Source organism: Mytilus edulis, chromosome 6, assembly GCF_963676685.1.
Source record: "Mytilus edulis chromosome 6, xbMytEdul2.2, whole genome shotgun sequence".
Taxonomy (NCBI): Eukaryota; Metazoa; Mollusca; class Bivalvia; order Mytilida; family Mytilidae; genus Mytilus; species Mytilus edulis.
In genome coordinates, this window is record NC_092349.1 from 89,940,081 (window position 1) to 89,967,538 (window position 27,458).

General features: G+C 31.5%; 2 protein-coding genes and 2 long non-coding RNA genes across 4 annotated transcripts in view; 1 reads left to right on the forward strand and 3 right to left on the reverse strand.

Moving 5' to 3' along the window:
* Positions 1-316: 316 nt before the first annotated feature.
* Positions 317-5,768, reverse strand: LOC139526746 (uncharacterized). The gene is made up of 2 exons (XM_071321910.1): positions 5,744-5,768; positions 317-2,985 (listed from the first exon to the last, which is right to left on the reverse strand). The coding sequence occupies exons 1-2, from the start codon at positions 5,766-5,768 to the stop codon at positions 2,132-2,134; spliced, it is 879 nt and encodes a 292-aa protein (XP_071178011.1). The 3' UTR covers positions 317-2,131.
* Positions 5,769-5,957: 189 nt separating this feature from the next.
* LOC139528861 (uncharacterized) overlaps positions 5,958-27,458 on the reverse strand; it is a 39,059-nt gene continuing 17,558 nt past the window's right edge. Inside the window, exons 2-4 of the mRNA XM_071325078.1 lie at positions 13,410-13,645; positions 12,132-12,429; positions 5,958-6,025 (exon numbers count right to left, since the gene is read on the reverse strand). Of these exons, the coding sequence (XP_071181179.1) occupies positions 5,958-6,025; positions 12,132-12,429; positions 13,410-13,645 (602 nt within the window). The remainder of the gene's footprint in view (positions 6,026-12,131; positions 12,430-13,409; positions 13,646-27,458) is intronic.
* Positions 19,271-20,004, forward strand: LOC139528841 (uncharacterized). The gene is made up of 3 exons (XR_011665690.1): positions 19,271-19,427; positions 19,680-19,796; positions 19,832-20,004. It is a non-coding gene; the product is annotated as an uncharacterized lncRNA (long non-coding RNA).
* Positions 20,817-25,528, reverse strand: LOC139528840 (uncharacterized). The gene is made up of 3 exons (XR_011665689.1): positions 25,430-25,528; positions 22,340-22,433; positions 20,817-20,948 (listed from the first exon to the last, which is right to left on the reverse strand). It is a non-coding gene; the product is annotated as an uncharacterized lncRNA (long non-coding RNA).

The window sequence follows — 27,458 nt, forward strand, 5'->3', positions numbered from 1 at the left end:
ACCATTTCTATCGACTGTTCCTGTAATATTGTATATGTTTTATTATATGCTATCAGAAATAATTCACCTCCATCAATATCCAATGATGTTTGTTCAAAAGTCTGAAGTACCCACTTTGCTACATCCAACCTGCAATCTTCACATGCTAACATTAATACTTTCTTTGAATCAACAGATATATTTGGATGACAGTTTTCATGAATGCACATCAATATCTCAAAACATTTCCTTTCATACGCTTTATTTACTATTTCTTCCATGTGTAATACTTCCTTCTCATGTGTACTATCCCAGATAGAGCGTACTATTTTCAATATTGTAAAAGAACATTCAGCAGTATAGTGTTCAGTTACAGATTTTAAAACTTCCCATTTATCTAAACTTTCTATTTCAATCTTATTCATTATGTGTTCTAATATGTCCGATCTTTTATTAACTAAAGTTGAATTTATTATGGTATACACATCCATTCTAGGTGTATCAATGCTCTGAACAAACCATTCTAAGATTTTAATTCTTTTGGAAGAACATGCCTGTTGACATAAAGCTTTCAAATCGAGCTGTTCATATCCATCTTTTTCAACCATATATTTTACTATTCTTAACTTTTCAACTTCATCATCTGCTTTCCAATGGTAGCTAAAATGATTTCTCTCACATTCCCTACATGCTGCCATAAGGGCTGACTGAATGTCTAACTGTTCAATGTGGCTGCTTTCAATTATTAAATTTACAAGATAGAATTGTCCATTCTCGCAAGCCAAAGTCAATAAATTTGCATTATTTATGCAGATTGGAAGAAAAGCATCACACATATAATCTGGAACATTCTGTGTCTTTATAACTGACTTTACAACAGGAATAAGGTCTTTCGAAGTTATGTCAATTCTTTTAATAAGAAAATCAAATATTTTTTTATTAAAAGGAATTATTATTTTATCTCTATCTACAAATGCTTGAAGACAGGAAATTTCATCAATTGTTTTACATCTACAAGCCAGATACTCCACTGTATCAAACATCTGGTACTTGCAGGCAGCTGTTAAGATAAAGTTAGGGTCATCTAATTCCTGGTCTGGAAATGTTTCTATCATCCATTTCAGTGGTTTAAAAGAAAATAATGACGAGTCAAGAAATCTTCTTCTAGATAATCGTATCCTCTTAAAAAATAAATTGATATCAAACGGATTCCGAACGTATTTTGAAAGTAAGAATTCCAACACAGGTATATTACATACTTCATATGCTTTCCATATACATGATGTAAGAAAAACACATGTTTCATCATTAGATTCTAATCTCAATGGATATATGGTAGCTATGCTATGTATGTTTGTAGGTAAAATACCTTGATCAAGTAAAACAGGTATTTTGTGTTCTTCTATTATGTCCAATGTAGCTTTAACATATCTTACATCTTCAGTTGAACAGATCACATATAAAGATGTAATTAAAGCAGATTTCATGAAACCAATAGTTACATGATTACTGCTGGTTTTTATTATTGTATTAAATGTCTTCAATACAAAGTTATATATATCTAACTGACTTTTTAATTTTGCCAATGTCTTAAGTAAGAAAGCAAAAAATTTCTCTTTGTTCTTAATTAGTAAAAAATGACTTTCAAAATTATCCATTTCACCAGATCTGATCATATTTTCTGTATGTTTTTCTTTGTCATCTTCCTTTTCAAAAGCTTCTAAAAAACAAGGTAGCAGGATACTATATTCGTGGTGGAATATTTCAGTATAACATAAGTTTTGTATAAACCAGTACAATTCATAACTATCACTGGCTTCTTGGTGAAAATCCACTAATCTTTTAGCCAATAATTCACAACTGTTAGAACGAACTCTCAATACTACTTCTCCCTCTTTTTCTATGTATAATGCTGGTTTTACCATCTTCTGGAAAAATGAGTAGCTGATTAAAGGTATGATCTTGTTAATATTTGCTTCATCTATCTGAGCAAAAGATAAAATAACACTCTCCTGAAGTGTAGGATGGTGTAATTTGTAAGATCTTTGGTTTGGAATATTTATCAAATGACTTATTTTAAGTTCATTAACTGCATCTGATATGTGGCATATTTTCAGTTTGATAGTCTCTCCATAGATTGCATCAATTATATTTAGAATCTCTGTAATAGTGGTGTTAACATCGGGTTAATACAGTTTTCATTAACTGCTGTGTAGACCATTACTGCATACTGTATCATAAACCTCCTGTGTTTCTCACCTTTACGTCTTATTGCATTCATTTCTTCTAACATGGCCTCTGTTGGCCTGTCGAAAAATTTACTACCAAGCTTAAAATATTTGTTGTTATGGACAAACTGATACACTGCTAAAGGAAATCCTTTGACTGGATTCTCCAATGTAATATTCGAAACTTCATCATCCTTTAAAATTAGATCACCATTACAGTCAACATATCCTTTACTTCCTATAAAGTCTGATTGACGAACTGTTTCCATGTATTTTGTGAGAACAGTGCATTTCTCCTCCTGGCTTAGTAGATACTTTTGTGAACTAAGATCAATGAATTCATACTGAAATAATCTATGACTGTCAAACACTTCTTGACATTGACGTTTAACAGTATCTCTGATTGTTATAATAACTTTAATGTTCCCTTGACATACATATGCATGAACTTTGTCTAGAATTTTGGTATATATTTCTCTATTGTAAATACAATTTGTTTCACCAAAAATATCGTCCAGTAAAACCACCACATTATGTTCTGTACTGACCATATATTCCCACTCACCCAATGTATTCAGTTTGATGCATTTATATGATATGTTTTCCGTACAATACATATGTAGAATATGGCGACCAATCCGACTTTTTCCTGTACCTGCATATCCAGTTATCAACAAGACTCCATTCTGTTTCAGTAGTAATAAACCATCCGTCACTGCCTTAGTAGTCACAAATGTACCCTCTCTTACATCTTCTTCAATAAGAGCTCGTATATCTTCTATAATATATGATATGAGTATTTGAATATAACTAAAATCAGTTTAAATCACATAATTATCATATATCAATATTTAATCAAATTATAATCATCTATCAATGTTTATATGATCTATATATATGATAATCATTTATCGATGTTTAATCAATTAATAATCAACTATCAAATTGAAGTTAAATTCACATAATAATAATATCAATGATTAAAGCATAAAATGGTAAAATGTAAAATAACACAAATATTGAAATCAAAGGAAAATTCAAAACAGAAGTGCCCTCAGTACAATAAGTAAACCATCAATGTTACGTTTATTGACTATCAATGTGTATATCCTATACAAGTTAATATGAAAATAAATAAATAGAATTTAAATAGGACATAAAGACCAGTGACAGATTATTAATCCTGTTTTTATCTTCAACAACTATCTAACAACCACACAAGTACGTTATCATGAATATTCTAATATAAATATATTTCAGTGATTTGGTATTTGACAAATCCTTACAAAAAACTTTTCATGTTTTTCTTGTTCTTTATTTTATTTTGATATTCCTTAAAGATCACTTTTTTAGGAGAATTTGAATTTTTATCTCAATTCAGAAACAAGAAGTAATTGTAACAGGATGCTGTTACGAAGTCTCCCAAACAAAGCTCCCATAACTCGTCATTCATATGGTCCCATATTCATTTGATTTAATTTTTTGTCCCATACAAGAATATATATGGCTTAGGGATGGGGATCTCCACCATTTACAAGTATCCAAACAGGAGGGTTTGGTGGTGACCCCAGGGACTTTACCTACATTTCATTTGATTTGTTTTATTGTCCCATACAAGAATATATATGGTTTAGGGGTGGGGATCTTGACCGTTAACAAGTTTTCAAACAAAAGGGTATGGGGTGACCCCCTCGGGACTTCCCTTTTATTTCATTTCATTTGTTTTATTGTTCCCTACAAGAATATATATGGTTTAGGGGTGGGTATCTGGACCATTTACAAGCACATTCTCACATTGAACAGGGTTGGAGTAACCCCCAGGAACTTCCCTTTAATTTTAATTGATTAGTTTTATTGTCCCATACAAGAATATATATGGTTTAGGGGTGGGGATGTTGATTGTTTACAAGTTTTCAAACAAGAGGGGGTGGGGTGACCCCTTAGGAACTTCCCTTTTATTTCATTTCATTTGTTTTATTGTCCAATTCAAGAATACATATGGTTTAGGGGTGGGGATCTGGACCTTTTACAAGATAAAAGCATATTCTCAAATTGAAGGGGATGGGGATGACCCCCAGGGACTCCCTCTATACTTCATGTGATTTGTTTTATTGTCCTATAATCATTTCAGAAAACTGCATGTATCTATCACTTACAGTTTTCAAGTTATATTCATTTGAAAATTTTAGAAAATAAAATCCCATAGGGTTCTATAGTAAACCCCTCCCTCCTTTTTACCCCCCCCCCCCCCCAAATTCCCCTTAATAGACCCCAATGTACAAACGAGCAAAAACAATAAGTCTCCCCAAACTTTGTTTGGGAGACTTAATAAACAAAAGAAAAGTTCACCCCTTGACATTATCTGATAGAAATACAAAATTCGCAATATCAATCCTAGCATATATTTATTGTGCACTTATACTTTTAGAATAGATGAAGAATTATATTGTCGCTGGGCTTCTAAAATGTTGTAAATTACCAATTTTTCACGAAAAAAATATCTCACAAACAGAGGCTTTGAAAATTTTGGCAAAATGCATGCTTCCAAAATGTCGTATGTGAACTTAAACATTTTTGTAAATAGCAGTCAAATAAAAACTTTGACATTTCTGGATTATCCAAGAACTTAAATTATTTTCACAGAAATAAAGAAATGTACAATTATTTTTTTACCAAAGCTATTCTACAACGATTTTCAAGTTTTCATACAACATTTTGGAAGCAAACTTTACAAACAACTGACATTGGCAATTTTGTAATATGTCTTATTTCACACATTCTTATTGGTCTAACTGTATGCTATTTTGTAATACAAAATATTTCCTCCCGCCCAGACCATTGGTGTCAAAAAGTATTTTTAGGCAAAAAAGTCATATACGACATTTTGAAGCCCAGCGGCGATATGTCTTATGTCCAAATCATGCAAATGACATTAAACCATATATGTACTTTATTGCTTCCATGTTCAGCATGTTCAGTAAGCTTTTTAATCTGGTTCATATGAGTGTCACTGATGAGTCGTATGTAGACGAAACGCGCGTCTGGCGTACTAAATTATAATCCTGGTACCTTTGATAACTGTCATAACGCTACGTTTGTAAATTTTCAAACCATAAAAACATATGTGCTGAGTTTTCAGTTCTGACATATGGTTAACTACATTAAAGGGGCATTGGGTGTCAAATTCATGTTCACAGATTTGACGTAAGTTCTCATGTTTGATTTATAACATACTAAAACGTATACTAGTATCCAAATTATAAAAAGTTTAAAACACACAATTTACAAGGCATGGACTGGATAATATGTTTCATGTTTTCGTGTGTATTTTAGTCTAGACACAGTCTAATTAACTATCAGGTTGACCTCCATAGACTGCAAACCTTCATATCAGTGGTATAAACATTAATATAGATGTTAAAAGATAGCAAACTTGTGCAAATAGATTTTTCTAGGTCTGTTTAATTTCATATGTATAAAAGTATTGGTTATCTGATTATTTATAGACAATTCACTAAATCTTCATAAATAATTACTGTCAGAAAACTGGGTAATCCACATATTTTTATAAATAAACTCTCGTTACTCGGAAACTTACAACCTCAAGTTTATAAAATTAACAAGGAGCCTTCATGAAAATGGGTGAAAGCGTTTTTGTGTTATTGGTCAAACATCTTGACGACAGACAGACAGATAGAACAAAAGTATACTATAATAATATGACCTGTAAGCAGACATAAAGACATTGCTTCATATAATATACTTTGGAGAAACAAACAGTAAATATTTACCCTCAAGTCTTGTTTGATTACTTCGACCTGGAAATGGAAAACAGCTACATAAATTGGTCAATATATTACTTACACAATATAATAATCAGTTTAAAAGATAACTTCAGGTTTTTTTATTTAACCAATATATATAAGGGTTGAGATCTCACAAACATGTTTAACCCCGCCGCATTTTTGCGCCTGTCCCAAGTCAGGAGCCTCTGGCCTTTGTTAGTCTTGTATTATTTTAATTTTAGTTTCTTGTGTACAATTTTGAAATTAGTATGGCGTTCATTATCACTGGACTAGTATATATTTGTTTAGGGGCCAGCTGAAGGACGCCTCCGGGTGCGGGAATTTCTCGCTACATTGAAGACCTGTTGGTGACCCTCTGCTGTTGTTGTTTTTTATTTGGTCGGGTTGTTGTCTCTTTGACACATTCCCCATTTCCATTCTCAATTTTAACATATAAATGAAAACCTCAGAAACATTTATATTTGAAATATACCCTTCTTTCCCATTTGTTTTTTTATATAGTAAGTCTGTTTGAAAATTGTTACAAGAGAGGTGGAAGAAATTGAAGGGATATTCAAAGTCATACTCATACATCATGTACATCGAATACAAACTGACAACTTTAACGTCATGGCAAAAAAACAAATAAAGACCAAAAGACAATCCAACTCCCTCAAACACATTATAGAAAACTACAGACTGCGTAAGAAGAACCCTTCAAAAAACTGGGATGATCTCAGGTGCTCAGGAAGGGTAATCAGATCCTACTTCACACGTGATACCCATTGTGCTGGTTATGCAAGAGCAAATTTTGATGTCAAATTCCAGAAAAGAGAACAAATGTCAAACAGATAATTCATAATGATGGAACAATTTGCAATGGTGTCAGTAAAAACATTTGAAGGGATGGTTTCTATTTCACCACTTGGTACACTTAACTTCCTCGACCAATAACAATGAAAATGAGGTCATGGTCAGATGATAATTGCCATACAGATAAGTACACCTTACAATCATTCCACATACAAAATATGGTTGACTTATTGTTTATTATTTTAGAAAAACCATGAAAACAGAACCACAAGGATGTGTCCATTGTAAACATATGCCCAACTTGCAGTTATCATTTTCTATGTTTAGTGGACCATGATAATGGGGTCATTACTCTTATTTGATATTTAATTAGAAAGATGATAGGAAACATGTCTTCTAAGTTTCAAGTTAATAGGACTTCAATTTCATCATAAACTACCTTGACCAAACAATTTAACCTGAAGCAGGACAGTATCATTTTCTATGTTCAGTGGACACTGAAATTGGGATGAAAACTCTAACTTGGCATTAAGATTAGAAAGATCTTACTATAAAAACATGTGCACTAAGTTTCAAGGTGATCAGACTGCAACTGTCGTGTACTGGCACCTCCCCCCTAAAAAAAATATTTGAAGAAATTTCCCTTTGAAATTTATTATAAAAGTCTTAAAATAGAAAATGACAAACATAACTATGGTAAGAATTATATTCCTCAATCAGCATTCAGTAGTAACTTAAAAAATAAATTGACAGCTAATCACCCGACAACATTTCGTAATACATAATTTTTAACTGCTTTCAAATTGTCTTAAGTATTTATCCGTTAATCAGAAAAACTGTATTTTCCCCCTTTTTTGCCCCTAATTCATCAAGGGCAACATCTATGACCCCCCAAAGCCAATCCTGACCATCCTTTTGTGGTATAATTTCAGAAAGGTATGTACACCATTCCACAAGAATTGCTTATGTGGGTCACCTTTTTTGCTTTACATATATACTGAATCAATCTTACTGTATATGTCATCAGAATCATGGCTACAGAACTAAACCAGATGCTCTGCAGGGCGCAGCTTTATACGACCGCAGAGGTTGAACCCTGAACGGTTGGGGAAAGAATGGACACAACATTCAAGCTGGATTCAGCTCTATAAATTTGGATTGTGATTAAAAAGTTGACACAGCATAGGTTTCTGACACAGAATGAATGTGGTCTTAATGAACTTTAAAAAATTTTTTTTGCCTTTGAGCAACTCACTAAGCTGTTGAATATTAATCCTCTCAAAAAAATATTTAAAGAAATTTTCTTTTTATTTATGAAATCTGAAATGAGAAAAATTTAACAATCCCCCCACCCAATTTTTTTTCACATGCCCTTTTCTTTCCCTTATTCTAAAACTGATCTCAATTCAAATTTCTAAGGAGTTTGCAACAATAACAACTCATTTAATTACATCATAAAATATTAAAATGTAAAAAAAAAGTGCTTGTTATCACTGAATGGTAAAGATTGTTTTAATTTATCAGTTGGTAGTAAAAGTGAATATACATTGTATATTCGGCCTAGCCACAATCAGATGTGCATTTTGTGTTTCACATGAAGTCAAAAATGAGTATCACCTCAGGGAAAAACTCTTTTGATATTTTGGTTCAAAAATGGTTTAAATTATGAAAAATTGCCATCGTTAGGCTAACACTGGAAGCATTTATATAATTACATGCAGTTTTTGGAAGAAATATTTAATATTTTTATTAAATAAATGGTGTTTAAAAACTGTATAATTTCTTTAATGGTTGGCTTCAAGACATGGTCACCAGTGTCAGATTTTTGGTCAATGACAAAGACAACAAAATATGTTTAGAATTATTGAATATCAAACATTTTAGTTGAAAAAAAATGGCAAGAACGTGTTTAACTCACAGTTATTTCAAACAACAGTAGCTGTCTTTGATCATTAATCTTATCTGATAAAACTATATCAAAAATTATCCATAAATAACAAAACTTCCAAAAAAAACCTTTCTTTTGGTGTATAGATCTTTAAAATAGCTTGATGCATATTCTTACAATAAACAATCAAACTTAGCAATACAATTTATATGTTTTGTCTACGGACAAGACAGTGTATTCATATTTAATGAAATGCATTATCAATACCTAATTTTGATATAGCTGAAAGGGTTCTCTTGAAAAAAAAACATACATTTCATCAGGTTTATCTATCAAATGATGCTCAACTTCGAGGAAAATGGAAACAAATACATTTTGATAATGTCTACGGACAAGACATTTTTTTGATATTCAATTAAATGCTTTCAAAGATGATTGTTAAAGTTAAGATTAAAAGTTACTAATTAAATTTTAAGCTGTGTTTTTTAAATTTTGGAAAATATAAAAATGTACCCATAATTCTTTACATATCTCAATAATTTATTGATTAAGCCAAAATGAAGACACATTCTTTTAACTGAAATCCATATATCTGACTGTTTAAAACAGTCAAACTATTATTAAAACTCAATTTTGACATAGTTGAATGTGTTCTCTTGAAAAAATAACACACATTTTACCTATCAAATTAGGCTGAACTCAAGGAAATTGGATACAAATATATTGTGGTAATGTCTACGGACAAGACAATTTCAGTTAAAAAAAAATCTGTTAGAATTAATTGTGACTATATTTATGTTGAAAATACTGAGTTTTAATTTGAATAGATAATTTTCATCACCTATAAATAAGATTTAAGTTCCATAGCAGACAAATAAATGAATTTAATACTTGTTATGTACAAGTGTCTTGTCCGTAGACACTTCCTCATCTGCTGTTAATACTGAAATGCAAAAGATAAAGTTAGAGAGAGAGAAATACTTTTTCTTCCTTTGATTTAGTTAATCTGTTAAGGTATGCAGCAACTGGAATAAACAATATTGAAGTAAAATAAGGTATGCTTTTTATGACTGATAATCTGACACTTTTTAAAATCCACTCCTGTAAAGTAATTTTACAAAAATTGAGAACACTTAAATTACCATTTATTTACTAAAAATAAGATATTTCTAAGTTTAAACAACACATAGGACTACTTAAGACCCATAAAGCCAACCAATGTTGATAAAAAGACATGTCTACGGACAAGACATTCTGATATATTTTTGAATTTTTTCCTCTATTAATAGATGGTAGAAAAAAAATGTTAGTAGTGTTTTCATATCTACAAAAGAACATGAACTTAGCAATGCAACATTTATATAATTTTGCTTCCAGTTTACTAGGGAATGCATGTCTACGGACAAGACATTTTTTCACTTTATTTGTATATCCAACTTTGATGGCATATATCTCCAGCAAGGGTACTGCAATTTTGATAAATGAGGTAGTTTTTGATAATGTATATACTAGAAGAGAAAACAAAACACATAATAGCATATATTTGATTCATTTTTTTCTCTTTTATCACTACACTGAGCAAGCTAAAAACAAAAGTACAAAATTTCATAACAAACGCATAGTATTCAACTTTTTATCATAACTTTGTAACCACTGAAGATTTTTTGTTGCAACAACCAGTAAAAGAAAGATGAATAAATTGTCGATAACATTGAATTAATAATTTAAATATTTATAAATTGTACGAAAATAATAGTTATACTTTGTTGTATGTCTTGCTATTTAGAGTTGTCATATAATAATAATATCTTTAAGACCATACTTGAAACTGTACATGTGTGTAATCCTGCTTGATTGTTTTCTGTCTTTATGTCAAAAATAAACAAATTACAAAAAAAAACATTGAATTAATAATGTAGTTCAAATTAAGTTCACTTATTAACTATCAATTGATAAAAACAGCGATATTTTAAATGAAACAACATAACGTGAAATTTTGCCCATTTTCAGCGTGTATTTTAGTTTTTTTTTCAAAACGGTAACACCTATACATGATATTTGATATTCATTGTGAAACCCTACATTCTCTTCTTCAGTTCAAAGATGTATTACTTATGTAAAGTGTATCTTCTTGTCTTTACAAGCCTACAGCCCAATATGAAATGCACATCTGATCTTGGCTAGGCCGATTGTATAAAACAATGATTTAAGTTGATTCAACTACTAACCTGGACAAAGAAAGATAACTCCAATTGAAAATTTCTTGCTATTGTGCAATATTGTGCAATTAGATATTTTTTGCTATTGCACAATACTGTGCAATTGAAAATACTTGCTATTGCACAATACTGTGCAACTGAAGATTTCTTGCTATTGCGCAATACTGTGCAATTGAAATTTCTTGCTATTGCACAATACTTAATATAATAATTTTGGATCCTGATTTGGACCAATTTGAAATCTGGGCTATAATCAAAATTTAAGTACATGTTTAGATTCAGCAAATCAAAGAAGCCCAAGAATTCAATTTTTGTTAAAATCAATTTTAGTTTAATTTTGGACCCTTTAGACCTTAATGTAGACCAATTTGAAAACGGGACCAAAAATTAAGAATCTACATACACAGTTAGATTTGGCATATCAAAGAACCCCAATTATTCAAATTTTAATGAAATCAAACAAAGTTTAATTTTGGATCCTTTGGGCCCCTTATTCCTAAACTGTTGGGACCAAAACTCCCAAAATCAATCCCAACCTTCCTCTTATGGTCAAAAACCTTGTGTTTATATTTCATAGATTTCTATTTACTTATACTAATGTTATGATGAGAAAACCAAGAAAAATGCTTATTTGGGCCCCTTTTTGGTCCCTAATTCCTAAACTGTTGGGACCATAATTCCCAAAATCAATCCCAACCTTCCTTTTGTGGTCATATACCTTGTGTTTAAATTTCATAGATTTCTATTTACTTATACTAAAGTTATTGTGCGAAAACCAAGAAAATGCTTACTTGGGCCCTTTTTTGGCCCTTAATTTCTAAACTGTTGGAACCAAAACATCCAAAATCAGTCCCAACCTTCCTTTTGTGGTCATAAACCTTGTGTCAAAATTTCATAGATTTCTATTTACTGAAACTAAAGTTATAGTGCGAAAACCAAGAAAATGCTTATTTGGGCCCTTTTTGGCCCCTAATTTCAAAACTGTTAGAACCAAAACTCCTAAAATCAATCCCAACCTTTCTCTTGTGGTCATAAACATTGTGTTTAAATTTCATAAGTTTCTATTTACTAATACTAAAGTTTTAGTGCGAAAACCAAATGTTTTCAGACGACGACGACGCAGACGACGACGCCAACGTGATACCAATATACAACCAAAAAATTTTCAATTTTTGGGGTCGTATAAAAACAAAACAATTAAATACTGAAAATATCTCACCTTGTTTTTTCATTTGTTCACCTTGTTTTGTTATCTGTTCACTTTGCTGTGCAATTTGTTCACCATGTTGTGCTAACTGTTCACCTTGTTGAGCTATTTGTTCACCTTGTTTTGACCCCTGAATGTCAATTGCTGATTGGTGAATGTTTATCATTTCTGTTAGTTCCTGTTGTGATTTTTTACAGCTTCTTAATTCTAGTAACATATCTATAAGGGATCCATCCAAGACAACATGTTTTGACAACTGAGCTTCTTTAAGCATTGGCAGACCGGCCTTAGCACTAAGACGTCCAATGGCCTATATGAATTGAAAAGACAGAGCTACTTAACTATATTTTAATTTTTGTTGGGAGAAATCAATATACTCATAAAAACATTTCCCTGATATGCGTAACATTTTTACAATTATAAAAAATCTATATAGGATGTCTATGTCTATGTTAAAAACGTCAAATTTTAGAAAATAACCAACCGATTTCAATATTGCACCTTTCCAAAGTTGTTTAATGTTTAATATCAAATTATGAGCCTGTTGTTGGTGGTTTGAACATGGTTTTGTGGCTAGCCAAACATCTCCTTCTCCTCCCCCATTTAGGGCAGTACACAAAAAACAGCTTAATAGAATTACAAACCGCCTGACTGTCACACGAATTGATCAACACCATAAAATGTAATGTCACAGGTCATGCAGATAAATTCCGAAAAATATGAACAAAAACTAAAGGACCTAATGTTAACCCTTGAAGACATACATGTTTGAAAGTATTAAAAGTGATCTATAGATACATTTAGTTTATTATCATAAAGAAGATAAATGAATAAGCGATTTGTAAAATGTTCTTTATTGCCACGTTCTAAATATCTTAGATACACCCGTATGGTGGTGCTCTTAATTGCAGGAGACTAATATAGATCGATATAATGAATAAGTGTAGTTCCGAATGAAAAATAATTTAGTTTTCGAATCTTCCTCCATAAACTATATTTCTTACTAATAAATTTGCATGAACCCTCAGGGGTTCTTGCAATAATAAAGTTGAAAGAGGAAGACATAAGAATATTTGACCTTTCTGCCATGAGCTGGATTTGTTGGGAGGAGCACCAAATTTAGGACAAAGGTGTGCTCACATTTATCATTTACAGTAATTTTAAGAAAGAAGTATGGAAATTGGGACTGGGTCAAAGAGACAATTAACAACCCTACAATAGAGCAGAAACAGTCCAAGGCTATGATTAGGAATAATTTGTCTATATTGTGGCCATGATCTATATACTTACACCTTCTAAATCACCCCAGCACTTATTGAAATCTGTTGACGACAATATCCCATCTTTACTATGGACTGACTGGTTTCTGTACCATTTAACTCTGGCAAGGTCTGCACCTATACTGGTATCACCTGGTGGTGGTAAATTATCCCAACCGGTACGAGAGGCAGATTCACGTGGTGGCAAGTTCCGTAAAAGGCAAACTATCAACGTTGTATCAAAGTCTGCTGAAGTAACTGATTGGCCTATAACAGATATCATAATGTAGTTATATCATGAGAAGAAAGGTTAGTTATCCCAGCCCATTACAAGGGCAGTTTCACGTGGTGTCATGTTCCACAAAAGGCAGATAATCATTGTTATATCATGAGGAGTAGGTAAAAAGTAAAATCACAAAAATACTGAACTCAGAGGAAAATCAATTCGGAAAGTCCATAATCACATGGCAAAATCAAATAACAAAACGCATCAAAAACGAATGGACAAGAACTGTCATATTCCTGACTTGGTACAGGCATTTTCAAATGTAGAAAATGGTGGATTGAACCTGGTTTTATAGCTAGCTAAACCTCTCACTTGTATGACAGTCGCATCAAATTCCATTATATAGTCACCGATGCGTGAACAAAACAAACAGACATAATAGGTAAAAATGTCAAAAATAGGGGTACAGCAGTCAACATTGTGTTATCATCTTAATCACTATAAAAACAACAAATGTAACGAAGAAGCACAAAAAGGCATACATCAAATTAACATCCTCATTTTGATTATATTATACGATTATATTTGTCTATGTAAAATGCACCCATCAAGGAAGGAGGGTATGGGTACTGGTGTAAAATTGCGCGTTTGAAATTCGCACAGGTAGACATGAAATAATTTTGTCGTTCAAAGTATGACGGGATGCATAAATACAGTCACGCAAAATAGATATTACAAACACTGACTTAGCAGTTAAAGTAATAATAATAAATATAAAATAATAGTGTGGTTCAAAGTATGACGTGATACATAAGTACAGAGTCACGTAAAATGTATATCACAAAAAAGTTGGTTAACAGTAAAAGTAATATTAATGAATAAAATAATTTTGTCATTCAAAGTATGACAAGATACATAGGTACAGATTCACATCATAAAATAATTTTGTCATTCAAAGTATGACAAGATACATAGGTACAGAGTCACATCATAAAATAATTTTGTCGTTCAAAGTATGATGGGATGCATAAGCACAGAGTTACGTCAAAAGGATATCTCAAAAAAACAGACAACAGTAAAAGTAATATTAATAAAGACAAAAAAAAAAAAAAAAAAAAAAGGAAAAAAAAAAAAAAAGGGAATTATATAACATGTAATTAAGATGATAAACAACGTCAGTACGTAAGTTATACCAGCCCATTACAAGGGCAGATTCACGTAGTGTCATGTTCCACAAAAGACAGATAATCATTGTTATACATGCATCAAAGTCTTCTGATCTAACATTACTTAAACATTTTAAACCAGATTATCCGCAGGGCGCAGCTTTATACAACCGCAGAGCTTGAACCCTGATCGGTTGGGGCAAGTATGGACACAACAATCAAGCTGGATTCAGCTCTAAATTTGGATTCTGATTAAATAGTTGACACAGCATAGGTTTCTGACACAGAATGAATGTGGTCTAATGAACTTAAAAAAATTAAGTTTAATTTTGGACCCTTTGGACGTTAATGTAGATCTAGACCAATTTGAAAACGGGACCAAAAATTAAGAATCTACATACACAGTTAGATTCGGCATATCAAAGAACCCCAATTATTCAATTTTTGATGAAATCAAACAACGTTGAATTTTGGACCCTTTTGGCCCCTTATTGATAAACTGTTGGGACCAAAACTCCCAAAATCAATCCCAACCTTGTGTTTAAATTTCATAGATTTCTATTTACTTATCAATACTAAAGTTATGGTGCGAAAACCAAGAAAAATGCTTATTTGGGCCCCTTTTTGGCCCCTAATTCCTAAACTATTGGAACCAAAACTCCCAAAATCAATCCCAACCTTCCCTTTGTGTTCATAAACCTTGTGTCAAAATTTCATAGATTTCTATTTACTTAAACTAAAGTTATAGTGCGAAAACCAAGTAAATGCTTATTTGGGCCCTTTATTCCCCCTAATTCCTAAACTGGTAAGACCAAAACTCCCAAAATCAATCCCAACCTTCCTTTTTTGGTCATAAACGTTGTGTTGAAATTTCATAGATTTCTATATACTTATACTAAAATAAAAGCAAATGTCTTCGGACGACGACGACGACGACGACGCCAACGTGATACCAATATACGACCAAAACATTTTCAATTTTCGCAGTCGTATTAAAAATTTGAAGTTGGAAAATATGTATTTGAAGTAAGCTCAGTCGTTTCGTTATTCGATATTCGATGTCCAATATCCAACCAGCTACTATATGACTAGCTGACGGTTAGATATTCAAATTTAGTTGAAAGTCAAATATTTCATAACATTCAAAGTATGATTTTCAGAGTTAAGAGGAGTGAAAAGATACGTAGGAAATAGTTTAATATCCCTGTAAGCCGATATTCAATACTAGTATTCAAAATAAATATGTCGAAAACCTACAATGCTACAGATCACTGAAAAAATGATGAGACCCCCTGGTCTTTCAATGTCCATAAAATTGGAGGAAATCATAGACTGTTTATACAAAGGTTATACGTATCAAGAAGATTTCCCAGAATTATGTCATCTTCGATATCTATATATTATACTTTCCTCGAATTTGATGGACATTTAAAGACCAGGGGGGTCTCATCGTCATTTCAGTGGTCTCTGGTAGGTTTTTGCTATATATTTTGAATATCCCACTGGCACATGTGGCACTTTGGGCCCTCCGTAAACATAGAAGACAGGATGTGTATCCAAATTCGTTTTAGTCACGTTTGTATCTACATATTAACTAACTGTCTGCTTAATATTAGGCAGATTGAGAGATCAGGGGAATCTCACCATTGCCCTGTGCCCTTTGTCCTGAAATTTTGACAATTTATAGCCGAAAAGTGACAATCTTTAAGCCCTCCTTTAATAAATACATGTATTGAAGATGACATTATGCATGTTATTCTAGGAAATCATTTTAATACAATCTTTATATACCGGTATACAGTTTATAATTTCATAGAATTTTATGGGCATTGTAAGACCAGAAGGTATCATCGTCATTTAAGCACTCTTAGGTAAGTTTTCAATATTTATTTCTCTTTTGGGGTTTTCCATATATATTTCTATTTATATTTCTAAATGTTTCTATAGTGATCGGTTTTTGTTTTTAGAAATATTAGATACAAAATAACAGTATTGCAGTTGTTTCATTGATAACAAGAATGTGTCCATAGTTCATGGATGCCCCAATTGCACTGTCATTTTCTATGTTTAGTGGACCATGCAATTGGGGTCAGAACTCTAATTTGACTTTTAAATTAGAAAGATCATATCATAAGGAACATGTAAATACTAAATTTCAAGCTGATTGGACTTCAACTTCATCAAAAACTACCCCGACCAAAATCTTTAACCTAGAGCGGAACAGACAGATGAACAAACGAACAGACAAAAGGACGCACACACCAGAAAACATAATTCCCATAAATTGGGCATAAAAATCTATATTACATAAAGACAAATATGCAACTTACATAAGCAATGATAAGGGTTTATGTTCCAGTTTAAGACAATTTGAAGGGGTCATAAAAGGATTTCCTACATATCTTTTCACTCCTTTCAACTAATTTCTGAAATTTTTATGACTTTTTACTAAATTTGAATATCGAATTGACTGCTAACTTCATATCCATGTAGAAAATGTCAATATCTTATGAACTACAATTTTCTAGCATCAGTGGTGGGTCAAAGTGTTAAACCCCCCTTTTTTTGATGGCAGATCATTGCATTTGAATTGGGACATATGGTCAGAACCCTCCCTTTATCCTAGGTTTGGAACCTCCTTTTAAAAATGTCTAGATCAACCCCTGAGCTTCCATTTGAACTTATGTGGGCTTTTTTCTTATGAATATAAACATAAAGTCTCATCTGGTTACCTTTATCGCATGATAATTGATGGATTGTTTGTTGCTTAATGTCTAGTGGCAAATATTTCAAACATGTTCAGGATGAGAACAAATGGACAATAAACACTGTGCGGGACAACTTTGCCATTCCGGTATCGGCAAATCTGACTTTGTCGGTTTACAAGATATCAAAAAAAAATTTTGCCCAGTGATAGATTATTGAAAAATTAAAAAAATGCCATATGTCCCAACTTGTCACTGTTGTCACTCTTGTCACTGCAGCTGATTAAAAGTACATTTAACTTTCAATGTTCCCATGGGAAATTCTAATATTCCCATGGGAATTATCAAATTTCCCATGGGAATATTAGAATTTCCCATGGGAACATTGAAAGTTCCCATGGGAAAAATTACTTTTCCCATGGGAAGTTTAGAGTTCCCATAGGAACTTTAAAGTTCCCATGGGAACATAAGTAAATTGTTTGTTCCCATGGGAAGTTCTAAATTTCCCAAGGGAAACTTTAAATTTCCCAAGGGAATTTTTCTTCTAAAGGAACTCCTTTTCTTCCCATGGGAAAATACTTTTCCCATGGGAACAATAATTTTTCCTATGGGAACAATAATTTTTCCCTTGGGAACAATATGTTTTCCCATGGGAACAATAATTGTTCACATGGGAAGTGATATAACTAAAAAGAAAACATAAAAAATCCTCTCATTGCATGAGTGAAGCAATTTCACAAAACGGACTAAGTTATTATGGGTACAAATATTTCTTTGAATCTTAATTGTAGAAATATATAATTGTGTGTTCTACGATTTTTGTCTTGGCATGCTTAATTGAAAGTAAATCACTATGTGTCAAAAATTTAACTACTATAAATTCAGAAATTATTGCTGTTTTTATTATTGTGAAAATAGTGACAGGGTTATAATCACCATGATCACAATAATATACACTTGCATATTGAAATTTTTTATGAACTAAACAGGATTATTCTAAATTTTGCACACAAAAAAGGATGAAATTGAGAAAAATCGCACTTACAATTGCTTGCAATAATTTCTGAATTTTCAGTATATAGTTTTGCATATATAGCTTTCACACCATTGCACACAGTGTCTTATGTTTATTCATTTGAATGTTTTTGTATTTTTTTCATGCAGACATTTAAATGTTGATAGGTCTTGCTCATTGTTGACGGCTGTTCAGTCACTGGCTGAAAATACCTTTATCTCTGGTTTTTAGTTGTCTCATTGGCAATCACATACCATATCCTTACTTAATTTCAACACTTCTTAATTTAAGTTATGTACATTTGAGAATATCATTTTCAAAAAGACAAAACATTACAATTGGTATAACAAATAAGGCACTTGTGTTTTAATATTTCATCTTTCACTGAGATAACACCATCAAGTAAAATGTGTGAAACAAAAACAGAAAGTTAAACAAACAGCAATAAAATAACTTAAGCAAGTGTCAATAAACCTGCACAAATAACATGAATAATATATCTAAGGTCATAAGCAAGTGACAATAAACATACAGCAATATAAATATATCTAAGGTCATAAGCATAAACATGCAGCAATATTATACATTGTATATCTAAGGTCATAAGCAAAAGACAATCAACATACAGCAATAGTATATCTAAGGTCATAAGCATAAACATGCAGCAATAATATATCTAAGGTCATAAGCATAAACATGCAGCAATATTATACATTGTATATCTAAGGTCATAAGCAAAAGACAATCAACATACAGCAATAGTATATCTAAGTTCATAAGCATAAACATGCAGCAATAATATATCTAAGGTCATAAGCATAAACATGCAGCAATATTATACATTGTATATCTAAGGTCATAAGCAAAAGACAATCAACATACAGCAATAGTATATCTAAGGTCATAAGCATAAACATGCAGCAATAATATATCTAAGGTCATAAGCATAAACATGCAGCAATAATATATCTAAGGTCATAAGCAAAAGACAATCAACATACAGCAATAGTATAGCTAAGGTCATATAAGCATAAACATGCAGCAATAATATATCTAAGGTCATAAGCATAAACATGCAGCAATAATATATCTAAGGTCATAAGCAAGTGACAATCAACATGCAGCAATAATATATCTAAGGTCATAAGCATTTAAAAAAAAACATGCAGCAATAACATATCTATCTAAGGTCATAAGCAAGTGACAATCAACATACAGCAATAATGTATCTAAGGTCAAAAGTATAAACATGCAGCAATAATATATCTAATTTCATAAGCATAAACATACAGCAATAATATCTAAGGTCATAAGCATAAACATACAGCAATAATATCTAAGGTCATAAGCATAAACATACAGCATTAATAATATATCTAAGGTCATAAGCAAGAGAAAATAAACAGGTCTTGTAGAATATTAACAGTATCCAGGATCAGTTTGCAATTCCGCTGAGTGCAAAAGTTGTCACCTTAATTTTTGGAGTTTAAGTCAAAATGAAGTTGATAACTTGATTGGTATTGGTTCTCTGATATTTGTCCTAAAAATGTTTGGCTCTAGCACCACTGTTGAAAAAGTTATGCCCCTTTTTTCAACAATTTCCTCAGAGGAAAAAGAGTTTTCTTCAAGGGAAAAAGATTTCCCTTAGGGAATTTGCTGCATAATTATTTCCTTTGAGGAAATTCTTTTTCTTTTGAGGAAATTTGCCGCTTCAAATTTTCCTTTGAGAAAATTTCCTCTAAGGAAATCATTGTTCTTCAAATTTCCTCTAAGGAAATTTCTGAACATCAAATTTCCCTTAAGGAAATGTTTTTCCTCTATAAAAATTTCATAACAGTACAAACATTGACAAACAGTATAAATATATTTTTTCCTAGACTGAATTATTGATCATGTTGATACAAAAGATTATATAAAATAAACACTTTTCATGTCAAATTAACTTGTCTTCTGTTTCAGCTGCTGTGTATAATTATTCTACCCCCTACATAACAGTTCAGTGCATAAATAATTCCATCCACAAGACATCTTCCTTCAATTGGTTGAATAAATTTTGGCAACTTGTTCTTCAAACATCTTCTCTGTATATTTGATATGATGGAGAGCCATGTACATAATATTATGTACATGAATGGATAACGCATGTGTTTATTTCGACAACAAACATGACAAAGATACTATTTTTTTTCTTAATTTCTCCATAATCCATCAGTGAATATGTAGGTTGTTACATTTTACACCATTGTGTTCTTGTGCATCTTTGATAGTACTCCATTTTGTTTGTAGCAATTTTGTAGAATTTTTTCTATTTCTTTTTCCAGAAAAACACACAATTGAGTTCATTTCACATTAATTAATCCAATTAGCACATTATGTAGAAAAGTATTAACAAATAAGTTTCCTCTTCAGTATAGACTTGCAGGACCTGACGATGATCATAAAAACCAAGATATCTGACCTATAAATACACAAAATAAAAAAAAAGTTATAAACATGATAAATGGAGAAAAAAACAGCAATATAAATAAGCTTATTTTATCATGTTTTAATTAAAGTCATAAGAAACCTCAAATAAAAAAAAAAATATGTATAATAATTATGTTTTTTATAACTAAATGGATAGTTTTCATTATGCAACTTAAGTACATATACTTTTTTCTGAGGAAAATTCTTTAATTTGTCCACATTTAGAAGAAGTTTACTTATTTTTAATTGCTTGCTTCCAGGAAGCAATTCACCGATACATATTTTCCATATACATAGTGACCAGAGCGTAACCCTCCTTGTAAAAATCCGGTGACCACAATACGCATGGATCTGTCATTGAAATAAACAAATAGCTGATTATACATGTTAAACATGTGCTCAATACCCATGCTTTTTGTGATTTGTTTACTATAAGGTGACAATCGGTAAAACTCAGCTTCAAAACACGGCATTTAATGAGCAGCATTATTTGTTAAATCATAACAAACAGAGAGAAAAAAAAATTGACGATTTATATGATATACTTGTGAAAATAATGATAAAATCGTGCACAGAAGACTAAGTTTATGATGTATACATGCATTGGTTCAAAAAGTAGGACAAACTTTATTTTTCATCACTCACTCGTTTCATATGACTTTAACATTTGAGAAACTTTCATTTGATATTCTTACTTGTCATGCTTTATATGAGTTCTCTAATTTCAGTGCTTTGTGTCCAACATTTAATATTCGTTGTTTAGTGCCTTGCAGTGATATTTAAAGTTTAGCCACTTGCAAAAGTTGTTATAGAAGGTTCATATGTTGTGTTATTTGAACAAATGTCCTATATTATGGTCAGGTAAGAGGTTGAGTGCTCACAGACATGATATTTTTTTATTAATTGTTATTGTTTTTGAACATGTTGAACTAAATTGGATTGTTTAAATCTTTTCATGTTGGGATCTTTATTGGCTGACCTATAAAGAAAGTGTTGTCTCATTATTGAAGGCCAGCCCATCATTGGCCTTTAATTTCTTGCATCCACTTCTTTGAACTCTGGTGGATAAATCACTCATTTACCATACCACATCTTCTTATTTTTATAAGAGTCATCATTCAAAGGCAATTACTTTTATCATGTTTATTACTGTAATTTAGAAATTATCCAGAGGTTTTTAGTAATGCAATTAATGTGACTGGGTGAGTATCGCAAAAATAAGAAATCATATTTTGATAACAGAAACATATTTATATATTATGTATATATAATTGATGCAGATTTTTTTTGTTATCACAATAAGTTGTCCATTCCCTGAAAAATCACAATAATAAATGCAAGCAATAATTTCTGAATTTACAGTATATATAGAAGTGGTCTTACCATTTAGGCCTTGTTGTATTCTGTTTATCTTGTTTTGTCGCTCATTTCTATTGAAACTGTTTATATTTTTCATTATTTTTCTATATTTCTTGTCCTATAAAACATAAAAAGGTTAAAAACTATTATTAAACATCAGTATTTTCTTTATATACAATAATATTTAATAAGAATGGAATATTTGTGCTATTTCATTTCACAAACTTTTTGTCCGTCATGACTTTCAAAGACTTTCACCCTGGTCAATAGTTTAAAAAACAAACATTCCCATACTTTTTCTTGGTGTTCGTACTAATTTTTCATTGGACAACAAAAACATGATTCAACTATTCTTCTATGATTTGTTTTGCTTGACTACGTTAAACTCTGAAATATTGTTTACAGTATAATCTGTATGTGTCTCACTCGTCAAAATTTCAAATTAATATATAAATAACCAATACGAATGCTATGCATGGCTCAGCTTGATACAAACGTACACTTTAAACCCTGAACAGTTGGAGCAAGTATGGACACAACATTCAATTCAAACTTTTCTACATTGGTTAGAGGTATAGGGGGAGGTTGAGATCTCACAAACATGTTTAACCCCGCCGCATTTTGCGCCTGTCCCAAGTCAGGAGCCTCTGGCCTTTGTTGTCTTGTTTTATTTTAATTTTAGTTTCTTGTGTACACTTTGGAAATTAGTATGGCGTTCATTATCACTGAACTAGTATATATTTGTTTAGGGGCCAGCTGAAGGATGCTTCCGGGTGCAGGAATTTCTCGCTACATTGAAGACCTGTTGGTGACCTTCTGCTGTTGTTTTTTTATTTGGTCGGGTTGTTGTCTCTTAGACAAATTCCCCATTTCCATTCTCAATTTTATGGATACAACTCTGAATTGTAAATTTGAATTGTGATTCAATAGTTGATGCAGCATAGGTTTCTGACATTGAATGAATGTGGTCCAAGTACTTAAAAATTTTAAATTGACAATTAACCTCTAAAATGGTCCAATATTCAAAATCTTAATACATGGTTAGATGCAGCATATCAACATGATCAAAGAACCCAAATAATTCATTATTTGATGAACATGATGAAATCAAATAAAGTTCATTTGTGGACCCTTTAGATCTCAATGTGGACCAATTTGATAACGGGCCAAAATATCAAAAATCTAAATGAATGGTTAGATTCAGCATATCAAAGAACCCCATATATTCATTTTTTTTTAAATCAAACAAAGTAAAATATTGGACCCCAATTTGGACCAACTTGAAATTTGGGCCCATACTAAAAAGCTAAGTAAATATTCAGATTCAGCATATTAACATGATTAAAGAACACCAAAAATTTAAATATTATTAAAATCAAAATAATTTTAATTTTGGACCCTTTGAACCTTAAGATAGACCAATTTAAACAGGACCAAAAAACTAGGAATCTAAAAATACAGTTAGATTTGGAATATATATATATATATCAAAGAACCCCAATAATTCAATTTTCTATAAAATCAAACAAAAGTTTAATATTGGCCCCTTTTGGCCCCTAATTCATGTAATTCCTAAACTCTGGACAAAAACTCTGGTCACAAACCCTGTGTTTGAGTTTCATAGATTTCTGTTAACTTATACTAAAAGTAATTATGGGAAAACCAAGTGTCTTCGGACTACGACGACTACATGATAAATAGAGAATGGGAATGGGAAATGTGTCAAAGACCCCCCTTTTTTGGACTATCAATGCATTTGAATGGGGACATGTAATTATCCCCCCCCCCCCCCTTTTTGTCCTGGGTTAGGAAACCCCTTTTTAAAATGACTGGATCCGCCCCTGAAGGGTCTATAATTAAGTTTGACAACTTCAGACATACTACTTTCATGACTTTACCAAAAAAAAATTAACACATTTCATCCAATTTAATTTCATCCTTTACTTGCTATTTCATCCATAATATTTTAAAGAAAGAAATTTGGAAGGAGTATGATTTTAATTTGCAAGTTATACACTATCCAAACTAGAGACCTAATAGAGTAGATATATACTTGACTATAAATTTAAATCAAACTTGGGGTGACTGGGGACAAAGATTTAAGGGAATAGATGACAGTTTACCTACAATGATCTAGCTTCATGGCAATGGCATACATTACAGACTACATCATGTACATGGTCATTCTTAATTGTGTATAAACTTTGGGAGTTCATTTTTTTAATGTTTAAAGCTAACAATTTCATCTACATACATTTATCAAGATTTGATTCTACATTTATATATAATTGTGTATGTCACATGTATGTACATGATGTATTTTAATGTTAAGCATCTGAAAACTCATTAGCCGTTTCATATTTATTTCAGTTCTTCAAAAGGCAAATTTATATGAGCCTATGCCTGAAAACAGAGACTTCTTATTAAGGAGAAAGCCCCGCCCCCCTTTTTGGTGTGAAATATTTTGTTGATTATATAGGGAATCATTGAAGCATGATTGGAGCAAGCATCCCCCTCTGCCCCCCCCCCCCCCCCCCCCAAAAAAATGGAAATTTCTGGATCTGCCCATGTCAACCTTTCACTCAGGTCATTGGTGAAGAGTTGTCACACAAAATAAATGATATCAAATGTTCATATGTATATGTTTTAGCTCGTGTAGGTGTAAGGAGGCAACCATTTGATTTGTAGGGCGAAAAGGGTGCTTGCCTTGTAAAACTTGTGCTATAAATAAAAATTCAAATCAAATCAAATCAAATATGTTTATTGGATAATCAATATATATGTACAGTGCACAATTGATGTCTTCCACACAATGAACAGATATTAAAACAATTAATACAAAATAAATGCATATACATTAGAAATAATATCTGGACAGAGCTAATATAAGTTGTAAAACATTAATATAGTTCAAAAGCTTTTTCAATAAAAGTACAGATAGCTTTTGTATCAATTTTATTTAAAGGATACATAATGTTATGTAGAATAGTAGATTCCTTTTCCCTTTTATTTAAATCCGAGGGGTCGATATTTAATTTTTTGAAGAGATCTTGTCTTAAAATTGAAAACTTTTTACAGTATAAAATGAAGTGTTTTTCATCATCTAATAAATACATTTCCATTTAAAAATCCGTCAGCCCAATCTCATCCAGTGAAATAGATTATTATCTGTTTTCGAAATTATATGGAAGTACTTAGTAGTCCAGACGCATTGCAAGGCTTTTTTTCTAAGGAGACGTGTAGACTCATTTAATTGGGGGAATGGAACCTATAAATTGATAGGGTCCGATATGATCTTCCCAGTACGGAGCACCTATTTTTTTTAGGTAATTATTATTAGTGTCGGTGATCATGGTGATAGGTATAGACTGTTGCAATTAGATGATATAAAGAAAAAGAAAAGAAAGTAGATAATAACATTTTATGAATCCTAAGTGACGATTGGTTGTCTACTCTTAAACAGTGATATCTTTTGATAAATATTTTAGATTTTAAAATATTTAATGAGTTGATGATATTGACATTAAGCCCAATTTTATCGTCAAGAATAAATTGTACAATGTAAATAGTGTATAGTGATATTGGTGGAAGATATTTTTATTCATATTGTGAAATCCAATACTCGGAAGAGGTGTGCCTACACTGGCAGAATTTATATAACAGATTACAGGTGATCTCACAAGTAAATCAGAGAAAGTATTAGTCCGGGGATGTTTTTGGAAAGTACACATGTTATACGCCAAACGGCAGTAGTGTGGTTGACTATGTGATGGTGTCGGAGAGTATTCTGGATCAAATTTTATATTTTTATGTTCACAACTTTATGCCTACTATTTCAGATTGTCATTGTATACTGGAATGGGCTCAGGGAATGGGAAATGTCAAGTAAATTTACTGTTGATGATAATGATTGTAATATTAATATGTTTGATAAATCTCCAAATTTCATATGGTCAGATGAATCACCTACAAACTTTCAGACAGCTCTATTATTACCAGATATACAAACACAAATTGATACATTTAATAAAAGTATAATCAAAGAGTCTCAATCCTCTGTCGATGAGGCTGCAGCAGAATTATCACATATTTTCCTGTCTGCTGCTACTAATTCTTTAAAAAGAAATTAACTAAGAAATAAGAAAATAAAGACAAAAAAATGGTTTGATGGAGATTTGTACCATCTTCGAAACAAATTAATAAGTTACGGTAAAATATATTCAAAATTTCCTTATGACCCATTAGTGAGAGGTCACTATTATAAGCTTAATAAGCAATATTCTAAACTTAGAAAATTTAAGTATAAAGAATATAAAAAATCACTTGTTGAGCAGTTACAGAATCTACATGATGATAATCCTAAATCTTATTGGAAGTTAATTAATGATTTAAAAAATAATGATAATAAGGACCATAGTTCTGCTGTGTCACCATCTGTGTGGGTTTCACATTTCAATGGATTATATCAATTACATGAGTCATTCAAAGAAAGAGTGGTTAAGTTGGAAAAAAAGCTAGATAATCTTGAAAAAAATGTTTGTTTTAATAATCTTGATAAACTTATAACAGAGAAAGAAATTTCTTTTGCCATTTCTAAACTACGTTGTAACAAATCACCAGGCTTGGATAACATTTCAAACAATATGATTAAACACAGTCAAAATGTTTTACTATCGTCTCTTTCAAAAATATTTAATTCTTGTCTGTCTCATGGTTTATACCCAAGAAATTGGACCGAAGGTTATATTACAGTATTACATAAGTCAGGTGAAGTCACTGACCCAAATAATTATAGAGGACTAACAATCACTAATGCAATTGGTAAGCTTTTTAACAGTATACTTAATATAAGGTTGGATAGTTTTTTAGAAGAAAATAATGTAATTAATGATTGTCAAATAGGTTTCACAAGAAAGGCAAGAACATCTGACCATATGTTTGTTTTAAAATGTATTTTTGATAAATACTGTAATACTAAGGATGGGAGAGTGTTTGCTTGCTTTGTTGATTTTCATAAAGCTTTTGATAAAGTAATACATACAGGAATTAGAATTAAGCTGTTAGAGATTGGGGTTAGTTCAAGGTTTTATAGCGTTATAAAGAATATGTATCTTGAAACTAGATCTTGTATAAAAATACATGA